We start from the raw sequence: 11,812 nt of genomic DNA, 5'->3' as shown, positions 1-11,812 counted from the left end.
ACACTTTCATTTTAATGATGGATGTAGCTGAAGTGTTTGGATTCAGGACGATCTGTGCTTACACCCAGACTCAGAAGGATGAAGGAATTTTGTACTTTGAGTAGAAATATACAAATATGAACTAGGCATTTTAAGAGCCCAAGGAGTGTGACTAGTGGGAGTGGCAATCATTATGACAAATCGGAATTTCATATTTTATACTAACATCATTAGAATTGTACTGTATAATTTGCCCTCAGTCAGTCACTGGCACCGAATTGCCCTAGGTGTGAATCACATAGAGATAACAGGGAGAGCTGGGGTCTAAATATAAGATGTGTGCTTCTTAATAATCCTGAATCTGATCAATTAATAAAGAAAACTATGTCTTAAGGTTGAAAGATTTTCAAGGAGGTTGTTTTACCTCCTCAGTTGCTGATTAGTCAACATATAGGATATTGATGAGGAGGAAAGGATAGGAAATGAGAGATTTTTGCTTCTCAGAATGGTAGTACACTGTGTTCTTTAAGCTAACGGTACTATGTGTACCTGAGTGTGTCATTTTCCCTGGACCATTAGATGTGTCTTCAACCAAGATCTTCCTTAGAGTGGTAATTTCAGTGACTTCACATACACACTCATGAGGAAATAAAATGGCTGTACTCCTGGGGAGGGCAGATTGTAACACATCAATAAACCCTACCATTGTTGCTTTAGGAAGACACTCACCAGGATTCCCAAAGATTCCTCTCCATGCCTATATCATATTGACTTCATGGCAGATCATAACCACTCCCAATTCCAGCATCTGTACTTTGTTTTAACTGGAATCCCCGGACTTGAGCAGAAGTATTATTGGATGGCATTCCCACTGGGTGCTATATATGTCATTGCTCTCTTTGGCAATGGTATTATCATCTCTACAATCAAGACTGAATCATCTCTGCACATTCCTATGTACTACTTTCTGTGTATGTTGGCATTTGCTGATATGGGGCTCACCCTTTGTACTCTGCCCTCTATGCTTGGCATATTCTGGTTTAACTACAAATTTATAAGCTTTGATGGTTGTCTTATTCAGATGTACTTCATTCACACCTTCTCAGCCATTGAGTCAGGAGTGTTAGTTGCAATGGCCATCGATCGTGTTGTAGCGATCTGGAACCCTCTCAGATACGGCACCATTTTAACCAATGGTGTGGTCTGTAAAATAGGGATACTCATCTTGTCAAGAGCAGTCTGCGTGGTCTTCCCTGTGCCTTTCCTCATCAAGAGGCTCCCTTTTTATCGCTCCAACATCCTCTCCCATTCCTTCTGCCTCCATCAAGATGTGATGCGCCTTGCCTGTGCCAGCACCCGTGTTAACAGTCTCTATGGCCTTATAGCTGTCATCTTCACCAAGGGCTCTGACTCCCTCTCTATCCTCTTCTCCTATGTGTTCATACTCCGCACGGTGATGGCTATTGCTTCTGGGGAGGGCCGGCTGAAGGCTCTCAACACTTGTGTTTCACACATCTGCGCTGTACTTATCTTCTAATGTGCCATTGATTGGGGTATCAGTCATCCATCGCTTTGGAAAGCACTTGTCACCACTGACTCATGCCCTTATGGCAAACGCTTACCTTCTTGTCCCCCCTGTGCTCAACCCCATAGTTTATACTGTGAAGACCAAGGAAATACGAAAAAAGATTATCCAGATATTTGTTCGAACCAAAATTGCTACTACAGAGGGTTAAAACTTACCAGTTTGATAGAGAAATAGTTTTGTAAAAACTGAGATATAACTATGAAAATAAAATGTTTATTTTTTAAATTTTTCTGTTTGAGTTGCATTGTGAAAAGACATATTTATCTGCTCAGAAAATAGACACTTCATTTTGCTGTGCCAAATTGTCTTTTTCTTGATACAGAATTTTTATATATACAAAAGCTGTATTTCTCTGTAAACATATAGTTAAGATTTATTATATACTAGATGAAAGCAGGGAATTTACTATTTTGAAAATAAGTTCATTGATCAAAAATAAGTGAAAAGTTTTGTGTCTTTAAAGTTATAGTTAATGTAATTTATTTTATTTAACATAATAATTTAAAGCATTTGTTAGAAGTTGCCTGAATGAATGTAGAAGATGAAAAAAAACTATATATATATTATATAACAAGAGAAAATGAACAACACTCTATTAAAGCTTATTTTAAGACAGAAAATGGCCAGATTTTATTATTAAGAATATAAATGTAAATCAAAGTATTGTTCTATTGTACAACTTAGGACCAAACACTTGAGGCTGACTTTAGCTGTTCCAGATGGGAGTTGAATGACAGTAGGTGTTACATTGTTTTTCTTTAGACAAGTTTTAAGTTTTGAAAATGGAAACATTTCATGTTATCTACAATGATTATGAACTAAATTAAACAACAAATTTAATAAGAAGCCATTATTAGAGCTATTTGTGAGCTATAAAGTTGTATGTAAAATTAGGAATTATTAAAGAACATTGAACACCAAGGAAGATAAGAACCTTCATTTATAGACTACTAAGTAAAAGATACAGTGTTAGATAATTTTACATGTTAGCGTATCTAAGAATCATGGCCTGTCTATCAAGGAGAGAGTTAGGCATAAATTCCAAGAGAAAAAATATAACCACAAAGTTATTGATTTTGTAGGCCAAGGCCCAGCTATACAGACTTTCCCAAGAATATTGAGTGTCATTGTAGACAGATTTCATTTGAAGGTTCGCTGTGATGTATATTTTAAAATATTTTAAATATGTATATTTTGTATTATATATATTGAATATTTTGAATAAAGATTGCATTGCACATGTTGAGTAATAAGCATGTTCAGGGTTGTTCTGAGTGAAGAGTGTTTGAAAGGTTGTAAACTTAGAATGAAAATGAGGAACTCATTAAGAGAAGCTTGATTATCACAGACAAGGTGTCTAGTTTCTTGATTTCTTTATATATTTTGGTTATTAGTTCTCTATAGATTATGGAGTTGTTGAACATCTTTTCCCATTCTCTAGACTGCTGCTCTGTCCAAATGATTATGTCGTTTGTCTTGCAGAAGCTTCTCATTTTCTTTAGGTCTCATTTATTATTTGTTGAGTTTAGTGCTGTGTTAACTGTTCTGTTCAGAAAGTCTCCTGTATCAATGAGTTCAAGAATATTCCCCACTTTCTCTTCTATCAGATTCAGGGTATCTGATTTATGTTGATGTATTTGATTTATTTGGAGATGAGTTTTTGTGCAAGTTGATAAGTATGGCTCTATTTGCATTCTTCTACATGCAGCAATCCAGTTTGACCAGCACCATTTGTTGAAGATGATATTTTCTCCAGTGTTTATTTATGGCTTCTTTATAAAAAAAATCAGGTGTTCATAGGTATGTTGATCTATGTCTGGGTCTTCAACTCAATTCCATCAATCAATATGTCTGTTTTTGTGCCAATATCATGCTGTTTTTATTATTATAGCATTGAAATCAGGAATGGTGAAACCACCAGCAGTTCTTTTATTGTTCAGGATTGTTTTAGCTATCTGTGCTCTTTGTTTTTGCACATGAAGCTGAGAATTGACCTTTTAAGATCTGTGAAGAATTGTGTTGGAATTCCAATGCTTATTGTATTGAAAGTATAGACTGCTATTGGTAGGATGGCCATTTTTACTATGTTAATCATATTAATCCATGAGAATGGGAGATCTTTTTATCTTCTGATATCTTTTACAACTTCTTTCTTCAAAGACTTGAAATTTTTATCATGCAATTCATAAATCTCTCACTTGGTTGGTTAGAGTTACCCCAAGATATTTTATATTATTTGAGGCTCTTGTGAAAGGTGTTGTTGTCTCCTTGATTTCTTTCTCAGTCCATTTATCATTATATATAGGAAGTCTACTGATTTCTGTTAGTTAATTTTGTATTCATCTAGTTTGCTGAAAGTGTTTTTCAACTCTAGGAGTTCTGTTATGGAATTTTAGGGTTACTTATGTATATTACCATAACATGCTAGAGTTTTCCTGCCTTGCCCACAGTCAGGACAAATCTTTGTTACCTGCCAGACCCACAGCCGCTCAGACCCAACCAAGTAAACACAGAGACTTATATTGCTTACAAACTGTATGGCCATGGCAGGCTTCTTGATAACTGTTCTTATAGCTTAAATTAATCCATTTCCATAAATCTATACCTTGTCACGTGGCTCATGGCTTACCGGTGTCTTCACGTGCTGCTTGTCATGGCGGTGGCTGGCAGTGACTTCCTCCGCCTTCCCGTTCTCTGTTAGTCCCACCTATACTTCCTGCCTGGCCACTGGCTAATCAGTGTTTTATTTATTGACCAATCAGAGCAATTTGACATACAGACCATCCCACAGCAATAACATCTGGAAATAAATACATTTTCACTTTCTTCTTTCCAATTTGTATACTCTTGATCTCCAATTGTCATATTACTCTAGCTAAGACTTCAAGTACTATATTGAATTAAGTATGGAGAGAGTAGACAACCTTGTCTCATCCCTGATTTTAGTGAAATTGCTTTGAGTTTATCTCTATTTAGTTTGAGGTTTCTATGGATTTTCTATAAGCTATGTCCCTTGTATCTTTAGTATCTCTAGGACTTTTATCATAAAGGGATGTTGAATTTTGTCAGCAGCCTTTTCTCATCTAATGAAATGATCATGTGGTTTTTTTCTTTAAGTTTGTTTATATTCTGGATTACATTTATTGTTTTATGTATGTTGAACCATCCCTGCATCTCTGGGATAAAGCCTACTTGTCCATGATAGAAGATCTTTTTGATGTATTCTTGGATTCAGTTTGCAAGTATGTCATTGAAAATTGTTGCATCTATGTTCATAAGGGAAATTGGTCTATAACACCAATTCTTTGTCCTGGCTGTTTTTGATTGCATTTTTATGCTAGTGTCTAGGCATCTGGCATTTGGAAAATGTAATTTTAGGTGTTGTGGGATATCCTTCTGTATGCTGTGAATAGGTTGCTCTCATTGATTGATAATAAAAGTTGTTTGGCCAATAATGAGGCAGAATAATGTTAGGCAGTACAATCAAACTGAGGACTGAGATGAAAAAGTGCAGAGTTGGGGAAGATGCCAACCAGATGCCACGGAAGCAAGACATGTAGAAAATGAAGTAACAAGCCATGAACCACACGGCAAAGCATAGATAAGAAATATGGGTTACTTTAAATGTAAGCGCTAGATAGCAACAAGCCTGAGCCATTGGCCAAACATTTATAATTAATATAAACCTCTGAGTGGTAATTTGGGAAGCAACAGCTAGGTATAATAGGGTGTTTGGGACAGAATGCTCTGTCTTCTGGTTACATTTAGGAGCTGATATCTGGTCTTGTCTTTGTTAGATGAGTGTTTTGTTCTTTGGTTTCAGTTTCCTCTCTGGTTCTCAAGAGTGTAGTAGGTGTGTGTTGCCTGGAAGAAAATTCTTCTGGGATTTTGATGGGTGTGGCCATTGGGGATTCTAGGTAAAATGTTTCTCTGGATTTGGGAGATTAGGAATAGAGTTTCTGAATTTAGGAATGGGGATGAGCTGGTACTGTGCTGAGCATGCTTACAGTAGGGAGCAAAGCAGGGTGTTACACCAGGATCTACTTATTGCCCTGGTAATGGAGCAGAGAGTAAGGAGAGGCCACAGTAGAAGGTCTGCTATAGAGCTCAGAATGAGATTGTCATATTGGAGTTTGAGGAATGGAAGGAGAGGTGACGATCTGCAGTTTGCTTACCTGCTTCCTTTGCTGGAGTAGCCTGTGGGTTCCCAGGGAATGTCTTTTGGAGTTGGGGATGGGGATAAAGCAAGTAGTAGGGGTATGGAGGATAGGAGAGGGGACCCTGTGGGGTCCACTGGAGATGGGAGTAGGGGGAGAAGGTGGGCATAGTTGTCTGTGTGCTACAGAGCTAAGGATGGAAATGGGGGATTGAATTTGGAGAAGCTGAGGAAGAATCTATAGTTAGCTTATCTGTTTCACTGGTCAGAGTCAGGAATCTGTATTAACTACCAAAAGAAGTTTCTCTGGTGAGAATTGGGTGATACATTCACTAGACTATGGGTATAAAGACAAGAATTTAGGTGACACTTTAGCACTATGTCCATTTATCAGAATAATAGTATTGGGTTCTCCCCTGGGGCCTATGGTCAAACAGACTTAGCTGTATTTTTTATTTTAATTTTATTTATTTATTTTTGTACCAGATATAGGTTCTGTCTGCTGGAGTGGGCTTTAAATTCAACAAGATTGGTTACTCTCAACAGTCATGCCACTGTGGTACTAGTGGACATATCTTGTCAGCCCAGTCGTTTTTTTTAAATTAAGAATATTTTATTCTTTTTACATACCAAAGATACCCCCTTCCCTCCTCCTGCCCCTCCAGTCTCCCCCTCCCAAACCAGCCTCTATTCCCTCCTACAAGTAGGTAAGGCCTCCCATGGAGAGGTACATTTAATAGAGGCAGGTCCAAGCCCTCCCCTCCTCAAGGCTGTGTGAAGTGTCCCATCATAGAAGTGGGCTCCAAAAGGCCTGTTAATGCACCAGAGATGGATTCTGATCCTACTGCCAGGCGTCCCCTTAAACAGATCAAGCTACACATCTGTCTTGCTGTGCATAGGGCCTAGTCCAGTCCCATGCAGGCTCCACAGCTGTTGATCTAAATTTCATGAGTTCCCATTTGTTTGGTTTGGTTGTCTCTGTAGGTTTCCCCATCATAATCTTGATTCCCTTTGCTCATAGAATCCCTCTTTACTCTCTTCAATTGGACTCCTTTATATCATCCTGGTATTTGGCTGTGGATCTCTGCATCTGTTTCCATCAGTTATTGGAGAAAGGCTCTATAATGACAGTTAGGGTATTCACCAATCTGATTACTGGGGTAAGCCAGTTCAGGCACCCTCTCCACTATTGCTAGTAGTCTAAGCTGCAGTGAAGTCATTTTTGTAGCTCACAGAATTTGCAGTTAAATAAGATTGTTGATGTTTTTCTATGAATAGAAACCCACTCAGTATGGATGAAATTTCAAGATCAGCAGCAGATTTGTGTCTCCATGTCCAATGGCCCAAGTATGTGATATATTCAGCAATACAGACTTACTGTCAAGTTCTGAAGGGCAATCAAGAGCAATGTTACTGGCTTGTAATATTTGGGAGGTCTATGGGATTCCACTGACCAATTGCAAAACATGTAACCCATACCTGGCCCTAGATTTTTTTATTTAATATCCTGTAGTGTCTGGGACAAGAGTTACTTCCTTATGACTGGATAACTCTATTTAAATCCTCACATATATGTATATGTGTATGTGTTATGTGTATATTTAAGGAATCTTCTATAGTAGTAGATTTTCAAATGGCCTTTTTGAAGGTCTTTAGTGTTAGTTTTCCTTACCAGGACTCCATCTTACTCTGTCCTCCTATCCCCTATCCAAATTAACGTTAAGACCCCAAGCCACTAGATAAAAAAAAGTATAATAGTTCAGGCACTTCTAGGGAATGAACACTCACCCACTAGGAATCCTTTAGGAATCCCAACTAAAGTGATTTATGACAAAAAACATTATCTCATAAGAGACAGATAATGGGCCCCTCTGTTGAGGAAGTTCAATATGGAAAACTTAAGGACTACAACAGAACTCCTTCCCCTTACAGGAGTAAAAGTACAAGAGTCCATATTCCAACAGGTAAAAAGGTTTTATATTAAAACAGATATGTGATAAAAGAACTAAAGAAAGATTTAAGGAGGATCTGCAGCATCCAAATTGGCTAAATGGGTCACGAAAACTAAAAAAAAAAAAAATGCATAATAAACTAATGAGCGGCTGAGATAAAGATGAAGGACACAGCTACAAGAAGCCTACACAAGTCTAGGGACTGTACTAAGTTTAAAAAACACAGACTGATCTTTGGGTTATAAAGTTCTTATGGGTGAAGGGATATATCTAGCACCGATTAATAATTGTGTGCTTGCTGTTTTTTTTTAAAGATGATATAATTGAATTATTGCCAAGCTCTTGTTGTTCCTTGTATGACTTGATAGTTTTCTTTTCTGTATATAAACTACTGATTTGCAGAAGTAAAATTGCAGCAGATTCAAACCACTTCTGAGAGTGTTGTCTGTCTGTCATTCGCCGAATCCTTGCCTTCCTGACTACCCAAGCTCTGGTCCCCCTACGGTCGTGGTACCCCCGATGGGCCAGTCCGTGGCACCTTTTCTCTTCTGAATTTGCTTGTGAGTCTTGGAAACCCAGAGTCATGGGTCAAATCTCAGTTTACAGGTTTCAGGAAAATAGCTTAGCATTTGAATTCAGCTATGTCACTTAGAAGTAGGATGACCTTGACAAGTTTCTGCTCTGGGTCTCACTTTCCTTCTGTAAAAAATGCTTGTCAAAACTATTTTCCAAGATAGTTGAAGAATTCAATGAGATAGATAAATAATCTAGTTTTATTAGTTAACACCTACACATTAAATACAGAATTCTAATATGATCTTGCTTGCATTGGAATCATCTGAGTGCTCTTCTTTGCAGAGAAACATTGCAGAACTGAACAGGAAATAGGGGTATCCCTGGGTTCTAGAGAATTACTGGTATTTCTTAGTGTTAAATACATATTAATTGATGGTTAAATGACTTCTAACAAATTAGTGGTCTTATACTTGAAGTACTATTAAACCATATATTAGCATAAATACAAGAGCATGTTACATATTCATCTGTACATGTGTACAGTGCCTTGAAAATCCCTCACTTATGCTCAGCATTTCCACTCAACTTACACAAACCCTGAAGTAGCTTTATTCTGTCAATTTTTATCAAAACCTTTAGTACACAGTAAAATTGGCAACAGTCTTGCCAGGTCAAAAAATTCTGTATGACTGAATTAAATGTGTGAAGGAAAATTGTCTCATTTAAAAGAAAAGATGTGTACTAGGAATAATGTGTATGATTTAATTTTATCACAGAATTCTTTCAAAACATAAATACCTAAACATAAAGGTAATTGAATTGTTGTGTGGTATTATAAAACTTTGTTTTCTCTATTAAAAATATAATATTTCATAACCCAGTTATTCAGTAGCATAGTAGCATGTGCATGATTGGTGATAAATGTTTCCCAAATCTGTGGATCATGGTGGCAAGTGGGACTTATTGAATCATTCTTGATGCAACTATTCTTTAACTAATACATCAAATATTACTTAACATTGTAAGAATAATTTCTCAAAGAACTAATAGAAAGGACAAAGATTACACTCATAAGGGTTATCTGTAAACAGATATGTCATTACTGGTGCTCATGTTCACTTTTGTAAATAAAAGTACAATATTACCAAATTAAATTTGATTTATGATAGCAGATATTTAAGTATATGCTTTCTAAATTTAATACAACCATAACAAAAGTGATGTGTTTTATCTTTGCCTACAGCCTTTTCACTCCTACATTATATTCTAATCAAATTTCAAAATTGGATTGTGTTATAGCTGTTGAAAGTGGAAATATGAATTACTCCAGGGTTAACTTAATTTTTATTTTACATGAGATTCCATTTGACTAGGCTCTGCTCTTTCTCCCCTGGAACATTCGCATGACCCGACCTCTTATCTGTTTGTTCTTCACACTGTAGACAATGGGGTTTAGCACAGGGGGCAGAAGAAGGTAGATATTGGCCATTAGCATGTGCATGATTGGTGATAAATGTTTCCCAAATCTGTGGATCATGGTGGCACCAATGAAAGGAATATAAAAGAGAAGCACAGCACATATGTGAGAGAGGCAGGTATTGAGGGCTTTGAGCCTCTCAGCTCTGGAGGCAATGCCCAGCACTGTCTTCAGGATGAGTATGTAGGAGAAGAGAATGATGAGAGCATCAAGCCCCAGTGTGAGGATGACCACGATGAGGCCATAGAGACTGTTGACACGGGTGCTGGCACAGGCTAGGCGCATCATATCTTGGTGAAGACAGTATGAGTGAGATAAGACATTGGGACGACAGAAGGGCAGCCTCTTTATAAGAAAGGGCACAGGGAAGACCACACAGACTGCCCGGGCAAAGACAACTAGCCCAATCTTTCCAATAACACCATGAGTGAGGATGGAAGCATAATGCAGAGGATCTCGGATGGCCACATATCTGTCAAAGGCCATGGACAGTAAGACTCCAGAATCTACCAATCCAAACACATGAATGAAGAACATCTGTGTCACACATGCATCGAAGGGAATCTCAGGGGCATTGAACCAGAAGATGCTGAGCATGGAGGGCAAGGTGGACATGGAGAGACTAACATCAGTCAGAGCCAAGATGCAGAGGAAGTAGTACATAGGCTCATGGAGGCTCTGCTCCACCTTGACAACTGCTAAGATGGTGCCATTTCCAAGGAGAGTGAGTGTGTAGAGAAATCCCAGGGGAAAGGCCATCCATGGGTTCTTGTCTGGCATCCCTGGGATGCCTGTCAGAATGAAAACTGGGCGGCTGGCATGTGATCCGTTCAAGTTTATCATAATGTTCTTACCACCAAGTAAGCTAACTCTCTCACTAGTTCACACTCCAAAACTGAAATATCGTCTCACATGAGAGAGTTAACTGGTTTTATGAGTGCTTAAGTAGAACCACAAAGGAAAGAATAAAGTTAAAAAAAATGTCTGCAGAGCTTTTATGTTATGTTGTCTTTGTCTTTCCTCAACAGTTCATATATGGTGAGGTGCCTTTTCTTGGGCTTATTTGTTCACCTGGAAAATGAAAACGAGACTAAACATTTCATATTTACACAGTTAAGAACTTAAATCTCTCTTCTTTGACAATTTTCAAGGTTTAAAAGAAAATAAGCAAACATACAACTTCTTGCTAGCTTAGAGAAATGAGCTAAAAATAATAATTTAAAAGTCACGAAGCTCTTAGTTCCACACTGCACCAAATTTCACAAGCCCACATGCATACAAACTCATATACACATATTCATATGTATGCATAAATGAATATATACATACAAACCATCCGATCATATGTTCATTAATCTGCCTCACATTGACTCCAGTGCATTCACAATGAACAGTGTGGACAATGACATTTTGTTGAATAAAAAATTTTTAAATTAACATTTCATTGTCACAAATTTAAAAAGTAGATGCAATTTTCCTTAACCTTATTTTAATATAGCAAAGAGCATAGTATAAAATGTACCAGCCCATATCCACCCACATGTAAAACATGTGTGAATATGCCAGCTACATTTATTTAAGACCATAATTTAAGAACCATTCTTGAAACTCAACATGAACCTATTCGCAAAAATTTCTATAAAGCATATGACTATTGCAAACTTCTCCCTTTCTAGGAGCTAAGGCAACTGTGTGGCATTTTTCTTTTGGGTTCTCTTACTGATCATTTACATCCACTAAGGTTTTCCTCAAGTGAGTTCTTTATTCTGAAGTTAATGTTAGTGTTTTTATAAGTGAGGTATATTCCTTACAACTAGAAATTTCATTAAAGGCTTCACAGAGTCTTAGGCCATCTTTGTTTTTATTTATTGTTTTTTTTTAAAGATTTATTTATTTATTATGTACACAGTGTTCTGTCTACATGTATCCCTGCAGGCCAGAAGAGCGCACCAGATCTCATTACAGATGGTTGTGAGCCACCACTTGGTTGCTGTGAATTGAACTCAGGACCTCTGGAAGAACAGCCAGTACTCTTAACCGCTGAGCCATCCCTCCAGCCCCAAAACATTTTATCCAAGTATTTCAGTTATTAGCTTCAGAATGTAAACACTGCCTGATTATTGCCTTGGAAATTTTCTTTTTAT

At 37.5% G+C, this 11,812-nt stretch overlaps 2 protein-coding genes across 2 annotated transcripts; one reads left to right on the top strand and one right to left on the bottom strand.

The window, feature by feature from the left end:
• The first annotated feature begins 754 nt into the window (after positions 1 to 754).
• On the top strand, positions 755 to 1,715 carry LOC131901602 (olfactory receptor 51H1-like). The gene is given in 2 exon segments (XM_059252709.1): positions 755 to 1,513; positions 1,515 to 1,715. Coding segments are annotated over 2 exon segments (960 nt in total).
• A 7,845-nt stretch (positions 1,716 to 9,560) lies between these two features.
• Positions 9,561 to 10,511, bottom strand: LOC131911865 (olfactory receptor 51H1-like). Its single transcript, XM_059264311.1, has one exon. It carries the CDS (start codon positions 10,509 to 10,511, stop codon positions 9,561 to 9,563), a length of 951 nt encoding a protein of 316 aa, XP_059120294.1.
• Positions 10,512 to 11,812: the final 1,301 nt, after the last annotated feature.

Source organism: Peromyscus eremicus, chromosome 1, assembly GCF_949786415.1.
Source record: "Peromyscus eremicus chromosome 1, PerEre_H2_v1, whole genome shotgun sequence".
Classification (NCBI taxonomy): domain Eukaryota; kingdom Metazoa; phylum Chordata; class Mammalia; order Rodentia; family Cricetidae; genus Peromyscus; species Peromyscus eremicus.
The sequence above is the reverse complement of the archived record's forward strand: the minus strand, read 5'-3'. Positions and strand labels throughout refer to the sequence as shown.